At 39.0% G+C, this 18,074-nt stretch overlaps 1 protein-coding gene across 1 annotated transcript in view; it reads left to right on the plus strand.

Moving 5' to 3' along the window:
- The window catches only part of stox1 (storkhead box 1), a 24,273-nt gene continuing 6,199 nt past the window's right edge, over nt 1–18,074 (plus strand). The window contains exons 1-2 of the mRNA XM_005801630.2: nt 1–512; nt 16,791–16,943. Coding sequence (XP_005801687.1) covers nt 188–512; nt 16,791–16,943 — 478 coding nt within the window. The 5' untranslated portion in view covers nt 1–187. The remainder of the gene's footprint in view (nt 513–16,790; nt 16,944–18,074) is intronic.

The following is an 18,074-nucleotide window of genomic DNA, read 5'->3' on the forward strand; positions in this document are numbered from 1 at the left end:
GCCGACACAAACCATTCCGCTCACCGTCTGCTGCGCTGGCTGCAGGGTTCACAGCCCCCAAAGAGGAATGCATGGCAAAATCCACTGTCCACTGCGAGTTTTCTATTGGAAACTCGCCTTTTAACGAGAGCGTTTCGATTTAGACCATGACCACTCCCGTCCTGAGCTAGGTAAAGGTTATTCAGACATGTCCCACCAGCAGCGGCTCGTCCAGCTCTCCGGAGCTTCGCTTGCCGTGGTCTTCGGCCCGGACGAGGAGAGTTTACGCGCCGTCGAAGGGAAGCCCATCGCTCCGAGTGGCCAGGAGATCTTTGCTGATTTTAAAGCCCAAAACTCGCGCAGTTTCTGGAATAAGAGACTCGTTAAGGCCATGGCGGAGGTGCACTTTCAGGGATGGATGGAAAACTTGGTGCTTTTCATTCAAGGGAACTCAAACAACTTGGAGGTGCTGAGGGAAGCATGGATGCGCAGGGCTCTGAGGTCACCAAAGGGATTCATCATTAAAGCTGTTGGTACGTACCAGTGATATCATTTCTTTTTTCTTTACCATATTAATACACCTTGCGTTTTTAGTCCACACAGTTGCTGCAATCAAAAGAAACATAATAATGCATGAAAATAAGGTGTCTTCAATGTATTGTGTCTAACCTCCCATTAGAATTTGTTTATAACAATGGGGAAAAAAGTGTGTAAAACTATAAACAAAGACTAACACATCAGTGTCAGATGGAGCACAGTTATTTCCTCTGGAGCTTTATTGGACCAGCCATAAAGTTCAATTAAGCTTAATGACAAAAGGCTTAGTTTTCAGGCTTTTAGTTAATAAAATGTGGAGATAATAAAGCCTGTCTGCATTCAAGGGCTGGTGGGAGTCTGATAACTTTGTGTAATTATACCATGGTTTAATGGTATCGCAGTGTAAACAATGTTTTTGTTTAAACAGAAAATATAACCACAATAAATTGATTTATAAATGAAAAACAAAAGATATAAGAAGAGATATGATACACTGTAGATCTTCCCTACACTATAACAACTTAAAACAACTTTTGTTGAAGTTTTTCTTCATCCTTTTGATCTTTGTTGTGTGTTTGGTGCCATCTTCATACTGAGGTTATGGTTGTTCCTGCCGACGTGGACAGTCCCTCTGGACACAAAAACCTGGCCTGCATGTGGACGTTTTTGGAGAAGCTCAGCAGACCCTAGTGGGCGGCTACCAGTGACAAATATTATGTCATATCGGTTCTGCGGTTGAAAGGACACTAGAGCAGACTGGGAGATCTGAATTAGGGTTAAAGGAGAGATATGTTGGTCATAAGCTCAGCTTCAGTTTCAGACCGCCTTATTAGGAGTTAAGGGGATCGCTCCTTTGGTTTCCCAAGCATGATTGGTTTTTGTGACCCTTTTATGTGAGCGAAAGCATAGTAGACTTGTTTTAGTGTGCAGAAACAAGTGGGGGATTGGCGGTACTGTAATCTTCTATGTTGTGTACAGCCAGAGAAAACTTCCATCACTCCTGATTAAAAGGACTTTAGATCAATCCTCACTAATCACACAAGTGTAATTTTTTAAACCTAAGTAAATGAAACCTATGTAACAAATTTTTGTCAAAAATGTTATTTTGTGAAACAGCTTTTAGTTTTGCACATTTTAAAGCGTTCATATTTTGCACCAGAAATGCCTGTAGCATTAGCCTGCAATATGAATGATATGGCTTCCCACCCAGGTCGGTGTTTTGTTATTGAGGGACAAGCAATTATACCCACAACTGGTTTTCTTGTTGCTGTTTTGTTTAGTCAAGGATCTATCTTGTGTTGCGCTTTTAATTTAAAGCAGCAGTAGTCAAACCTGCAATAAATTATTACATTTAACAGACAATCGTAAAAACACTGTGGGGGTGCAAAGAAGAAGTCTGAAGAATCTTCACAGACGAGCGTATTCTTGATTTATTGTTTTTTTTCCATAAAGAGTTTTTGCTGTTCTAGTGGGTCGTATTTTTTCGACAGTAGGCAGACAGGAAAGAGGGCGAGGACATGCGGCAAAGGTCACCATGATTGGGAGTCAAACCCGCGACGTCCGTGTCGAGGACTGAGGCCTCCAAACGTGGGGCGTGCTAACCCCCTGCGCCACCGCAGCACGCCCCATATCCTTAATTTATTGTTACCAAAGCTTACCAAAGCATTCGTAATTGTCTCCATTTTCTGGTTGTGTTTTAAGGCAGAATATAGCTGAGATGAAACAGTGGAGTAGGCATGGAAACCCTTTATTCAGCCTCCTGTAGCCTGAGCTCATAGGTTGGTAATGTGGAGAGCACACACTGCTGGAGAAAATCACGACCTTCTGTGGGTCTTAGACCTAATTATTCCAAAGAGATACACATGGTATATTTTCTCACTTTAAAACTGGAGTTTGAGTTTCCACTTGAAAAGTGGACCTAAGATTCAGATTTTGTGATTCGGATTTTTGTGATTTTGCTAGATCTTGGATGTTCACACTCCCAGCAACACTTGCATCATAAAAGGATTTTATGTTTGTACCATCTACTTGCTGACTTTGTGTCAGCCCGACAGCTCTGCCAAGACTGAGCGGTGCACAGACAAGTCAATGGAGGAATGCAAAGACCACACAGAGGGAGAGCATGGGAGGGCGTGAAGCGGGTGAGGAGGGGGTGTGGCGGAGGCTGACACACCATCCTGGTGTGAGACTGTTTGCTAACCCTAACCTTTGATTTAGCTCACAAACAACAGCGTATAGGCCAAAGGTGAAACTGAGTTAGCTATCATGGAAACAGAGATGTATTGGATGCAAGACAGCCATCAAAATATCAAGTAATTTGTATTCTAAGTTCACAAAAACAAATTTGTGCAGACATTTCATCTATAGTTTGAGATACGGATCAGAATTTTGTGACCGATTTTTAATCTGCTTTTTGTTTAAGACCTGAAATATCATAGCAAATAAGAGGAGCACTCAAAGTCAATTTTTTAAACTTCCATCAAACTGTGTGTGAGAGCAGTAGCAATGCAACATTTTAAAACAAAAGCTAAATGATTTCAAGCTGACATTAGTAATTAGCAATTACCACAGCTTGTATTACCATTTGTATTCCCCCAGAGAAGGTATTATCTTGACTCAAAGATTTCCAAAAGGAATAATTTCCAAATGTTGTGAATGTCCCATTTACAAATTGAAAGGACAGCACCCTTGCTGTACCCTTCCTGTTATCTGTCAAAGTCTTTGTTCCTCTTTCTCAGCTTGTATGAACTGCAAATACATGTTGACATGTCATAGAAAAGACGATTTCTTTTAAATGGCTTCTTACATCTCTGTGCTTCCTTTTTATGCCCATGTCAATAATTCACTAGAAACTAAAATAGCCAAAGGATGCTAAAAATAGCATCCTTTGAGTTTATAGTTATCCTGATACTGCTTGAACATAATCAGAAGGAGATTGGCTTTTGAGGTTTCTGTCAGTTAATCAATGATCTGGATTGAGCAGAAAATCGTCTGATTCGGCTCACTAGGTGATTCCTGAGTACATTCCAGCCTATAACGCCATTATAACAAATTATTTGTAGCAGTTTGTATAGAAACCAGCTCTGGCCGGCTGTCAGAGCCTGGTTTATGACCTTCTCTTCGGGAGCTGGTCAGCAGTGAATCATCACGCAACTGGCTGCTGACTGCAGCTGCTTATCCTGCTACCAGGATTAATACCCTCTCCGTTTCACAGCCGGTCAGGGACTGTGGAAGTTTGACTCCTAGATTGATATCAGGTAGGGAATTTAAAGGCCTTGACATTGTCGTGATATAAAAATGTCAGCCGCAAAACAGAAATGTTATGAGTTATAGGCTACAGTGAATTTTCAAACAGCTCTATTTCCTTTCCCAGGACTGAGCAAGGTTGGGACGTGCTTTTACTGCCCCGCCAAGTTAAGTGGCTTTTTTAGGCGACGTGAAGCTGAAGCAAGCCAGATGTGGCTGAGGCTGGTTGACATAACCAACGAGACCCCCAATCAAAGAAAAAAAGAAAAACCAACAACAACATAACCGCTTGATTCGTGGATAATTTCTTGCTGGTCTGATAATCAGAGTTACCAGCCTGAGTCTGCACAGATTGTTGCTCCATCATCCATGATTGGGAGAAATGAAGGCAGGGTGAAGAGGGGTGCTGGCGGTGCTGCTGGTGGTGGTGAGGTAAGCAGACAGGAGAAGGAGTTAGCATGATCAGGCTGGCTTGTTATCATTGTGGGAACGGGCCCCAGTGTTACTGTGAATGACCTCTCTGCTACAAATCGGGTCTGTTGGGTGTTTTTCAGTCTTCTTTGCAGGCCTGTCTCTTCATCCATCCTACAAAATTATGTCAGTAATAACCAGCGTGGCAGTTTAGACAGCTCTAACTGTACCGTGGATAATAAGCTGCAGCTTTACAGTGACCCTGGTTAGAGGACATATTTATTATTGTAAACACCTGGGATGCATAAAGGAAGCACAAAGAGTGAGAGGAAAAATGGAAGACCGTTTTTGTGGGACATGTTTCAGTAAATGTTTCTGATTAACTTTTATGTCAGCAAAATTGTTTGATCTTTATTAAATCCAGCAAATGCTATGTTTTTTTTTTTACAACATAAAAAGACTAAAGCAGAGGATTTTGTCTTGCTAAACAAACAAAGGAAATATGATGGTTCACTATATTACAAAGAGTTAAAGGATCTGCCATCTGTGAAAACTTGGGTGCTTTATTTCAAACTTAACTAGATTTATTTAAAGAATTCAAGAATGATACCTTAGGCCTAAGTTCTGTGAGCGCAGGTTTTTCAGGGTTAAGAGGGAGCACTAACCCTTCCTTTACTCATCTTTCTTGGTGATTCTCTTCCTTTTCCCACATGAACAAAGATCACAAATGCAAATGTTTCAAATTAGCATCTCTGCAGGGTGCTTGAATTTAACTCTGAGATGTTCCATATTCAGGGCCTGCTGAGATGGTTCAGACATTTGATTACGAAGCGTCTCTTGGGAGGTTTACTTGGCATGGCCTTCTGGGTGGAGAACCCAGGGGGCAAAACACAGGACTCTGCACAGATTATATGTCCCAGCCAGCCTTAAAGTGACTGGTAATCCCCCTCCATCTACCCAGGAGAGTCTGGAGTCCTTCATTGTCTTATTGGTGAACAAGTCTGTTGCCGAAGAACTCATTGAAATCTGAAATTAAAGGAGTGTCACTTTTATTAAGTTTTAAAGCCACAGTAGGTAAGCAGGCTGGCTATTTGAGCAGAAACACGCTACTAATCATGTCGGAAATATTAGCTTATTACATTTCTGTTACTCTGTAATTAGTAAAAAGACACAATGATGTACTTTATTCTGCATGAAAAGTGGAAAAATTACAACAGTTACTGGGTTTTCATTCTGATTTGTCATGGAATGTCTGTAACTCCATCAAGTGTGTAGACGTTAGATATTTTCTGCTTTGTATCAGATTAAATCATAGCAATAAATAATGCATATAACCATTATATAACTGTAACTTGAAAAACTTGTGTGTTGTGATACTTACAGTAGGAATAATTGTTGCATATCAGTTTAAAATAAAGGGAGTTATATTACAGGATTAAATTTTGCTTAAACATTTTGACAAATACAGTAACAATGTGAAAGTGCGTTTTTTTTTATTGGTACCTTGCATTTTGCTTTTTGTGCATTTATTGCGCCACCAAAGCACATTGTCAATGTGACTGCTATTGTTAGATTTTATTCCATATTTATTCCACCATTCTCACCCCCAGCAACTCAGTTTATCTCCAATTGAGACAAACTAGCATATTCCAGCTTGGCATGGATACAGGGCAAACCAAGGACACACAGGATCATGTATAGATGCCCACAGACCTAAGGATAAGTTAGAGAAACTGAATAAGTGTGTTTTTGGGGCGTGGAAGGAAATGAGAGTACCTGGAGAGAACCCAAGCATATACACAGAGAACATGCAGAAAAGGATTCGAACATGATCCTGTTGCTGCAAGGCAACAGTGCCGTGTGCCACTATGCAGCCATTTGGAGATAATGAAAGAATATGTTTTTTAAAAAAACATTATATAGTTGAATAATGACCCTTGTTGGCAAAGTTTGAAGGCAGATTGTATTTACCAACTCACTGCTTTTTTCCACTGTGTAAAACACTTCATGAATACTTTACCTAAATCTTTTGAATTGAAAATAGATTGTGCATTCACACTGGAAACAATCTACCGACTCTCCATTTGAAGCCTTAGGCTCCATAATGAAATTTACTGGTTTAATTATTTACACTCTTACCATTGTCTTAGTGACACGAGGAGCATGTATCCATATCGTGAACCAGGGTAGGAAGTTTCCTGCATCCTTCTTATAATCATTTTCTTTAATTGACCCTTTTTCTTGCCACAAATCAATTCTCACTTTTGCCATTGAAAACACTGCTTGGCATGCCGCACAAACCTCCTCAGCTGTGACTTTTACGGACTAGAGCATGGCTCTGCTCTCCTTTTTAAGCCTGGTTTCCTTTTCAAACAGTATGTTTCATTTACCTCGCCATGCCATGAAGCAGTGAAACATTCCTGAAATGCTTCATTTAGGCTTTAGATCATTTACTTTGCTCATACCGCAGCAGGCCTCGTTGTTGCTCTGTTCTTTTTACTTGAAAGCGTAGTTGTAACACAGAGGGTGTTGCCTTTCATGAGGGTGTTTGGTCAAAGTCTCAGAGCGCTCCACTAATGGTCATAACTCTTCCAGATGTCAGCTTATTAACCATGACACCCCTTGCCAAGCTCTGCTGGCTCTAAATGGCCCACCCTGTCCTAACTGAGCAGCAGGGGTCAAAGGGTGCAACCTTGCTGGTAACAAGCCACCCTGAGGTCATTTGGCTTCAGAGGGCTTTTTTCAGAGAGCAAATGGAGAAACATGGATCGATACAGTACCCAGGTGTTCTTTGCTTATTGGGCGCTCCTGCGTCTCCAATTGAAACCTCCCTGAGCAGCACCATGGTTACCACTTTAATGGCCACAATAAAAAAACATAACCATACTATTGACTGTTGTATCAAATCTGTTGAGTCGAGAAATTATTTTTTAGAAGGGGGATCAGTCCTCTGCTGTTGAGACTTATTGTTTAGTAATTGTCTGATTTTATGTTTTTGAATTGATCAAAAAGATCTGACAATATTTGTGACTCAAAAATAACAATTAAAAAAAGTACAACTTTGGAGGTTTTATCATAAATGATCAAATAAAAGGTGTTTCTGATTTACATTAAAGTTCTAATTTGTACTTTCTAAGCTTGTTGGTATAAACTCTTCAACAAATAACACTGTGACCTTTTACCTTCCAGTGGCTGTTCTTGAATGAATCTCCTTTTTTTTTGTCCCACACACAATTTGAAAAATACCAAAAGATTTTTTTTTTGTGCAAACTGATGACTAATAGATTCACAGATCTCTGCTTTTGAAGCAGTCCCTCCGGTGTTTGCACACAACACATTTTTATTGGTTGAGTTACTAAAAATCAGTAGCTCTCCACAACAATCAGCGAATCTCGCAGTGTGTCGACTTACATAACCCGTGTGTGATGCCATCCTGGTTCCAACTCCTGAAACAAATTAAATTCTGCATTTTCTTTCCAGCAGCTCACACAGACCGGTGTTCTGTTTCTGGGCCAGAATATCAGCCGGCCTAATTTATTGGCTGGTCGATATGTTGGTTTACCTCTAATCCTGTCTGCAGGTTCTTAGGTTCCTCATAAGGAGACTTATCTTTAAATTCTCATGTTGCTGCTGTCAAACTATGTTGCATCGGAGCATGTATTACTTGTTTCTGCGATTAGTAGAATGCTGTGTTTTTGTGGTTAAACAGAAAAGGAAAAAGCTTGGAAGAATCATGCCAAATTGTGTGTGTGGACCAGTTGTTGGACATTAAAAAGCAATGCATCACATGGCAGGTAATGCTCCGAGAACTAAGATAATAAACACAGGGATCAGCTGCAGCGTGAGCCCAGTTAAACACCAGGAAATAGGTTTCATCTGCAACCAATGAATGTTATCAGTCCTGATTAATAGTTGCTGAAACCAACTTTTATTGTGCGTGTCTTTGTTTTAGTGATGAGGTGTCATTGGAGAAATGCCGACAACCTGCAAACAGGGAATCCCAGGTTTAGCTTCAGGCTGCACTTTTATTACATTTTCTTTCTCTGTTCTTCTCTTCTCCATTTCCTGTCTTTATTTTCCAGGATTTTCTGGGAATACAGAGCCTTTGGGATGATACATTTCATCTATGGAAAAGAATGCAAATCAGTAAAATAGCACAGCAATCTTGAATGAATCACATGAACTCTGAATGACAACACACACACTATTAGAAATAAAGGCTGTTTTTGACCCAAAGTCAATGAACAAGATGTAGAGAACCATAGCTTCAGAATTTGGCTGGAGTTACATTTTAGTCTTAAAAACAAAGACTGAAGTATCATTACTACTCTCAATTTTATATTTTATTATTCTCAATTATGCACCAAATCACATGTAGCTAATGTTTATATGATGTTTAGTTAAACTCAAAACAAAGTATATATAAGACTGGTGTAATTTTAGATTAAATAAAAACTGTTCTTAGCTTTGATGGTTTTCTTCAACAGGAAAAAAAAAAGATTTTATTAGTATTTGACCTGCTGAGCGCTAGTCAGAGTTCCAATGGGAAACTGCTCAATACAGATCCCTGGATGATTGATTAGAGCATCTTGGCTATAACAATATTTATTGCTGCAATCGAGTTTTTATAGCTACGTTAAAGGTGGTTTGCTTTGCTCTAAATGCATTCTCCAACCTATGTCTGCGGTTTTCATATCAGATTTTACTAGAAAACTAAAAGGTCTAGCCTTAAACCTATTATATCTGGGTGTGGGTGAATGGGAAACAGATTGCTATGAATACCACTGTGGGCCTATACAGACTCCGGATTAATTTCTGGCTCCATAAAAGCCGAAGAGAACCAGATATGGGGTGGGGTCTATGAAGTCTGAAGAGGACTGAAGTAAAAACGATGGGGTAATGTTGTGCTTTTAATGTGTCTCCTGGCGTTGGGATGTTTTGATATTAAGTTACTAACAAGTAAATCAGGACTTAGCGGTCTTTGTAACAACATGCAGTTGTTACCCGTCTCTGCTACAGAGCTGATTAATCTAAAAGGTCTTTGAATACTAACTCAAAAACAGCATAACTTAACTTTCCGTTACTTTGTGTCAATCATGTGTTGAAAACAATGTTTAATGAGGTTTCAGCTCCAGGGGTTGTTCTAGTTACTCTGTGGTGACAAACTATGTGAGCTGAGATGTTTGAATGGATCGGTTTTAGAGGTTTGTGTGTCTTCTTGCCAGCACAGATGAAAAATTCAAATGCACCATTTTGTTAAATAAGGATTTCAGACACCCATTCAGCCCCTCTGCTGCTGTTCCTTTTACCTCTTTGTCTTTGTGCTGCTTTTGGCAGGTCGCTGCCATACTAAAGGTTTCCATGGTGACATGAACCAACACAAACTTGACCTGTGTTTCTTTTCGCTGACTATGCCATTTAGCTAATGAATCTTTATTTTGCTATTATTGATGGGTTTTTTGTTTGTTTTTTTTATTCTGCTGTTGCTAACATTCATTTCTTTAGCATAAATGACAATAAATGTGTTTAAGCAAAGATTAATCAGGACTCTTTCCCCTTTCCTAGCACCTCTCTTAATATTTAAACATATTAACTCTCCTCTGAGATGCTGAACCATCAATAAATATTTACCTAATGACTAAGATTTGGTCTGAAATACAAATTTTATTGCTGGAAATCAATCAATACAGCTGTAAAGTGATAAAATACTCTTCCTTTTACTGCTTATCGATGACTCACAAACAGTAGAGTTATTTTGTTAATTATTTAGTGCGTTCCATAGTCGTTATTTGTGCTACTAGTGCTTTCAGGAAGGAAGGGCAGGAAAGAATTTGTGTTGGTCTGCTTCTTGAGACATTTGGCCTCTTGTTGCTTTCTGAAGGGATCTTTTCACTAAGTTTATTGGGTCATTTAACTGCAACGCCCACATTTGTGTGTTGTTCTGCGAGTGAAAGACACAAGCTCGTAAAGAGCTTCAAAAAAACTCATGATACCCCCTGCACACAAACACATATCAAATGGGAGGTGGGGGTAATGGAGGCAAAATCACTGAAAACAAAGTGGGAAGTGGTTGTGGGAGGTTTTAGGGACATAAATCACAGTTAGCATCTACTCTCATTACACTAAATCTGACCATATGAATGTCCCGATGGAGACTTAACCAAAATCTTGCATGTACAATCTGCAGATACACTCAAGCATGGCGCTCACAAGGTCTCAGTCAATGGGAGGCGGGGAGGGCTTAGCCGTTGATCGTGTTGAACGCCGTGCTGTGTTCATGATAAGGGAGAGAGAAGATTATGTCGTTGGCTAAGTGGAATCCAGAAGATTAGACGATAGCGGGGTAAGATAAGAGGGTGTGTGTTTGAGAGCATAAGCCTTCCCAGAGGCCTTGGAGAGAGAAAAACAAGCAGATACTTCATCTAGGTTTCACCTGCAACAGCAAAGAGGGAAGGAATTAAGAGTTTCTTTTCGTGCTTTCCCTGAGAACAAGCAGCGTAATTTAATATTTCCTAATACCGCTGCGATCCATTTAGCGTTTAGATGGGAGAACAGCCAAAAATGTTGGATTTTTTTGTAGTAACAAATGAAAGGAAGTAGCAATGAAGAAAAACTCTCCAGTGTGGTACACTGCATTCATGTCAAAATGAAACAGAACTTGAGTTCAAATTTTTGAGTTTCAGACTGCTCAGTGATCAGGTCAAAAAATTTGTGAATCACCTGATTCTGCTCACAAGCCAGATTCTCAGTGCATAAACAAAACCGAAGTATAAACATTGATATAAACTGATTACTGTTTTTGTGAAACATTTAGTCATTGTGTGTCAAGAAGAAACACATTAAAGTAACAATGTCCTAGTCAGGAATTACATTTTATGTCCTAGTAATGATCATAATCATTTAAGATTTGACGACTGATACCGAGTCCAGGGTTACCAAGTGAACAACTTCTGGAGCATGTAAATGTTTATCTTTTATCCCAAATGGGGTTTTTGCAGAGAATGCTGCTTCAATATGGGTATAAAAAAGCTACTACAATGTTCCAAACGCGTATCACTGAAAACATGCAGAGCTTTATTGTTTCTTTCTAAAAATATAAACTCAAGTGTTGTTCCTGCCATAAAAATTTTATGTGGTTCAATTTGCTGAACAGCTAAGCTAATGTTTTTCTTGGTTGGTTTTCTTTTCTGAGAACTATTTAGGGACCTTTATTGTAATTTGACAGAAAAAGGGTTGAGAGAGAAGGGGAAGACAGGCAGCAAATGACAAGACAAGCATCAAGGACTAAAACAGTTCTACCAACAGTCTTTAGTCCTGTGCCCCATGTTAGCTTGTTTACTCGTCTGGAGTAAAACATAATAATTATATAGTATGTGTTGAATGTGTTGGCTGCAGTGTGAGTTGAATTTGCGGCAGGGGTTAAATTATAAAGCTCATTAACTATGTCCAGAATGTTTTTGCACACATAAATGAATAAAACTTTTGTTACAAGTCATTAAACTCATTTTAAGGCTTCACATGAAAGAGAGTTCATCATTTTGTCACCTTCCTAAAATAATGGCCTAAGTCATTTTTTTGCCAAACGTTATTTAGGCAAAAAAAAATAATAATAAAATCACCTCTCTCTTTCTAAAACATGTTTAGGCAAAGAAAACAAACACTTTGAAAATGACTTAGACCATTATTTTAGGAAAGTTATAATATACACTATTGTAGTAATGGCATTAGAGATGTGAATTCCAAAAAAGGCATTTCATTACATTTCCTAAGAAACTAGTTACTACAATATAAAATCCCATCTAGACAACAAAAATACTGCTTTCACGCTTATTTTACATTCATAGTTATGGAATGATCATATAAGGGGACTTAAAGTATAGGATATTTAGTGGGGATTTGGATAGCTAACCCTCAGAGTTACTCATGCGTCTCGTTTAAAAGCCCAAAACAATTATAATAACACCACTTGATGAAAAGTCATGGATCACCCAAAAGACTCTCCTCAATAAGCTTTATTCAAGATTTATTGAGATATTTCTGTGGAAAACAAAGTTGGTGTCGAGATGCCAATACTATGACTAATAAGAACAATATATTTCAAATTAATGTGCAGCATATAAAATTTTATGGGGCTTTTGCTAGACTGTATGACACAACAAATCCAAGCAAGCCTGTTACTGACTTTGTTAAAGCCTGGGAATGATCTTTAAACAGAAGATGTAGTCATGCATTTGTTCTCAAAATGTCAACAGCAACAAGATGGCAGAGAAAGGACATATTAATCTGAAGCTTCATCTTTTGTGTGTTTCTGTTGTGCTTTTCCAAATGCGTGTTTGTGGGCAAATGAAGCGCGTTTCATTTCCCCACATCTGGGCAAATGAAACGCGCAACATCTTTGCTTCAGCAGATTGTGATTTAGAATGGAATTACCTAAAATGTGAAGCACTTAGATCATGTCTGGAAAGTTTTCACTTTTTCTATCTTCAGTTTGGATAATCTGGAGCTCCACAGCTGATAGAGGCCCTGCATAACGCCCGGCATATTGTTTGCTGTGTTTTTCTTTTCTTCTTTTTTCAGGGGACTAAACTTAATGTAATCACACTTGAAATAGGATTCATGTGGCTCTGAGGCCTGCTAACCAACACAGCCATGTGAATGCATGTGGCATTGATCAGTTTCATCAGCCAAAGACATTTCAGTGGGGAAGAGGAGAGAAGGTCTTTGTCAATCATCTCTGTAACATGAACAGTCAGTTCAAAATTCTTCTTTATATTCCCCAGACAGCAGCTTATGAACCCCATAGTTTGACTTGGGGAGAAATGTGTTGTTGTCTATGCGAGGCATTCAAGATAGGAATTCATGCTGAAGTTTGTTTATCAGAACAGTTTCACACAAAATTAGTATTGAGGTACATTTAGGAGTAACGAGGGAGCTCCTCGTTACTCCTAATAACGAAAGAAAGGTCTGTATTTACCTCTTTCTTTACTTCAACTAGGCATATACTGAAACATTTCTGAATGTTTATCCGTCTATGTTAATTTGGTGAAAGTGTTTGGGCACCACTATTCAATGATCCATCACTTCATGTTTTAGTAAGTTGTAAATCTGAGGTGACATAGAGACCCATTTCTGTCAGCCACTCTACAAAATATGAAAAACAAGAAAACATTAAATTCAAATAAGGCGCATAAATATTATTTTTTACTTTAAAAAGTCTCCTTAAGACTTTTAAAAAATTAAATGAAGTTTACCTAAAGCCTCATTCTCATAGGCATCAGGGTGATGCATTCTGTATGATGGCCAATGAGCTAAGTGTTGGTATCTTCTGTCTAGATCCTTTTCTTCACATCTTTGTTGTGTTTCCTGCCTGGTTTTGATCAAACTGTGGATGGGAAATGTTTTGGCATTCTGTCAACAGAAGTTTTCTTTAAGCAGCTCACCCATGAAGGCCAGATTTGACTGTCTGACTGTGAATAGGCTCCCCCACCTGTGCAGTAAATCTCTGCAGCTCCTCTAGAGTAACTGTGGTAAAGTTGATTGCTCTCTAACAATAATCTGAAACCGTTACAGAACCACATTATTCACAGAGATTAAGTTACGTGAAGATGGCACCTATCTACTGATTAATAAAGCTCTCAATAAAGATTGATTCGGAATTGTATTTTTAAGTATAAGAGTAAAAGGGGTTGAATATGAATTCATGCCACTTTTCTAATATGTTGTTTCCATTGAGTGCAGACCATCGGTGCCTCTTTGAGGGGCTCCACTGAAATTATGCTGCCTCGCTTTAACACAAGTCTCATCCTGTTTTGACTCTGGAGCTGCCGTTCCTCCCCTCCCATTGTGGATCAAGACTGTGTTGCCATGGCACTCAGCTGGGTATTCATGCCGGCTATGACAAAGGGTGTAATGTTGGATTCCCAGTCTTGGATTACAGCAACACAGAGGTCCGTTCCCCCTGGAGAGAAGGCGGTTACAGCAGTGACCCTCCCTGGCGGTCACGCCTGCTAATGTTGGGTTCAGTAAACCTTAATCCTCCACTGTCCTGTTTTTCTGTTACACTACCTTTTTTCCCTAGGAATAAAAGTATTTATTTAATGCAGGTCATGATTGCAGGTATCTGAAAAGATATCATCCTTGGATCTAGATTTACTTGCTGCTGTAAAAGAGCACTATGTAAACTTTTCCCAGGCATAAAGACGTTTTCTTTCTGTCATATCTTAGTTGAACCTGTGACTCTTGAGAGTGGTAAAACATTGGTGCTTTATGTGCACAGCCTGCCAGACATTCCTATAGGAAGTTAATAACAATGAGGAGCTAAGTCAGCAGCTTTAATTCATTGCTGAGTGCAGCTGCTATAAAGATATCTCTGCTGAGGTTTAGGCAGCTTAATGCCTCTTCTCAGCTGAGGGAGCGCAGATGTTTTCTTTCCCTTTTTTTCTTTTACAATCCCTCAGGATCAATTTTATAAAGAGGTAACCTTATCTGTAAGCCTTGTGAGCTTGAAGAAAGCTCGCCGCACTGATATTTTCTTATACTGACTTAGTGTTTAATATTTCTTATCTAGGTTTTTAATTTAAATCCATTTCGGTGAGCATCAAAAGACTGATTTTGATGCCATTTTGACACATTCATCAAAAAGTCAAATAATTATATAATTCCATGCATGTTAAATTTAATTATTCTGACCTTGCAAAAGTATCTATACCATTTGAACCTTTCCAATTTTTATCATTGAAAAATCACAGGCTTCAGTGTATTTTATTGATATTTAATACAACAGACTAGTTAGACTTTTAGCTGTGACCTGTCGGTACTAATGTCCTGTGTGTGTGTGTTCAGTCATGCTTCACCAGGGCACACATTTGATTAGTTGTATATTTTCCCTGCCTTGTCTGTAAGTGGCTCAAGTGTGAGGGCTGTAAATGTTTAGTTTACTTCAAGTGTGAGCTTGGGAATGTCTCTGGTGAGCGGCCCTGGGGCGGAGGGGAGAATCGCTCACTGTCACACAGACACTGCACATGTTTAAGTTTTATTCCAAATCCACATAGTTTATGCAGAAATTTTCCTCCCGACCACAACCCCAAAACCTAAAATCACACAAGGAAACTTGTGGGAAAAACAAAAACAAGTTGGCGGTCCATCTGGCTATGTGGTGGGATTCAAATATCTGCGTGGCGTAGCTGATTAACTAAAACCAATTTCCCACTCTTGTGGGTAAGGTTATGCACATACCCTCGAGAAAAACATTTGTCCCTTTGCTAATCATTCACCAGCAGCACAATATGGCTTGTTTTGGTGCTTCCCCTGCTTTCTTGTTAGAATATCAGTGATTTTGATGATATTGACCTTCCAACAAGACGTACACAGTGCCTAGTTCAACAAGGCAGCATGAGGCAAGCCAAATATAGCTGTTTCTTTGTATGTTATCACTGAGAAAATAGTAATTCATTATCTGAGATCAGGTGACAGAGGAAACCCAGATATCACTCTTCCCAGGAAAACTCTCTTGTTCATTGAGAGTGAGAAGGGAACCGTGGTTCTTCCATTGAGTTGTGTGTCTGTCTCCTAGTGGGGCATGCCCCCAAAACACCCAGAAACACCTCCAAAGTAGAACAACACCTGGAATGGGTCATATTTTCCTTTTCAGTCTCAAACAACCAAAATGAAATTGCTTTTCCAAATTTTTCTAATATTTTTGCTTCTGCAACCATGGAAACGGCAGTCTTCCCAACAAGTCTGTTGGTTTAGGACTCCTCAGAGAAAACCAATACCAGGAGTCACCAATGTGTCTTCTGGTAGTCCTCACAACACCACCAATGAACTTTAGACCACAACTCCTGGAAACTTCATTGGAGACCCATTTAGAATTAGTTTCTCTAAATGTACATCAGAGCAAGTAAGGAATTTTCTCAGATCTCCAAATGAGGGTCCTCTCCTAATTTGCCTCTCTCGTCTGGGGAGCTTATCATGCCAGGGATCCAACATGCTTTCAGGTGGTGATCAGTTGACAGCTTGGCCCCTTCTTCATCTAACGTAACCACTACATTGCTTAAATTGTTTGTTTTTTTTCCTTGTGGGAAACCTGCGAACCTTTGTTTTGGTTATGCAAAGTTTCTAAAATGACTAGATTAAAAGTAATGATGCAAGAACTTTTATGCAAATATGTTTCCAACAAACTTCATGTAAGATGTACATTCAAAGACAGATTATCTAGTGTAGCACTTCTATACGTTTTCTTTGAGTTGGCAACATGTTTGTGTTAATGCTTCTCCTGGGGGTGCATGGCCTTGTGCTATGGGTGGCAGGGTATCCGATCTGCACAGCAGGCGGACTTGTGGCTGTTTCTGTGGGAGTCGGGGAATTCTGTGGTCTGTCTCTGTATTGCTGGAATTTGAAAAGCAAGTCAGGCACGGTTCATATAACTCACAAATAGACCACCACGGTTATGATTTAGAGGGTGGTTAGAGCAAGAATGTCAACTTTGGTACTTTGAGTTGTTTTCACTGGCAGCAGCAATTGGAAGGAGACCTTCCCTGACCCAGGTGTGTTTAGATCTCCTGAAGCGGGCCCCACCTGTTTCACCCGCTCCTCAAGATGATGTGTGTTTATTTCAGGTGACCTCTCCCCAGTGCAGATGTCCCCGGTTCCTCAGTCGCAGTTCATTCCCTTGGCTGAAGTGCTGTGCTCTGTCATCTCCGACATGAACTCTGGCCAGATAATCGTCACCCAGGAGGCGCTTGTCAACTACATGAGCAAAGCCCATCCAGGTAATTCATAAAATATTTTCTCAAATGTCATATTTAAAAAGTAAATTGTGTAAAAAATGAGAGCGCCCTACAACAGCTTGAGTTGTTTTTCCCTAATAGTTTTAGATATTTAGTAAGAAATTTAACAATACTGAGAAATTCACATAAAATAACTATGGATTAAAAGCTAAATGAAAGACCTGTTTAACTGTTATGGGGTTAGGTGTCCTAACATTTTTGTTCAAAACAAACACATTTTTTGTGGCTGACTTGTAATTAAATCAATTTATTTTCTAGAGGTAAATAAAAAAGGATTACACAACTATACTAACTATCAACGTAAAACATAAACACGTTCACATATAATATAAAATTAGAACATAGTCCTAATTTTTTCACTTGGCTATATTTTTGGAAAGACCCTTTGTTTCAAATATTTCCTAAAATCTAAAGCCTTTACTGTGTTGATAGCTGAAGAAAATACCAAATGAAGATGTTTAGACTAAGAAAATATGATTTTTCCCTGTCTTTTGCATGTAAAAATTTTTTTGTTTTATGTAAGAATGTTATCAATCTTGTAAATTATGCCAGGTTTGAAAAAGGTTTAACTCATGCAGTACTTTGAGTCCTTTAATCCAAAGTCCTTTTGTGATATGCAAAAGGTTGTTCAACATTGTCTTACATGAATATACAAGACAAAAATATCTAGAAACAATGCAATTTTTTACACAATTTACTTTTTAACAATTTGTGTTGTATAGCAGTACGGACTGCTTTCAAAACCTACATATCTCTTTCAGCACTATTGTTGTTATCATAATTGTGTGCAGTAGCTGTTTTTTAATGCATCCCCAGACATTTAAGGAAATTGCCTGTTCAATGAAAACACAGAGAGTTTACAAAAAGTCTAAGATTGGTTGCAAAAATATTCATATCCCCAGAAGCATTTTACATATTGCTACATTACAACCACAAACCCCTGTGTATTTTATTTAGAGTTTGTGTGTTAGGCTAACTCACAGTAGTGCATAAATGTGAAGTGGAAGGTAAATAAAATAAGTTTTTACAAACAGAAAGTATCAATTTAATTCAATTTATATTGGATACCATCAAATAAAATCCAGCACAACCAACTGCCTTCAGGAACACCCC

The sequence above is a fragment of the Xiphophorus maculatus genome, chromosome 22 (genome assembly GCF_002775205.1).
Source record: "Xiphophorus maculatus strain JP 163 A chromosome 22, X_maculatus-5.0-male, whole genome shotgun sequence".
In the NCBI taxonomy this organism is placed as follows: Eukaryota; Metazoa; Chordata; class Actinopteri; order Cyprinodontiformes; family Poeciliidae; genus Xiphophorus; species Xiphophorus maculatus.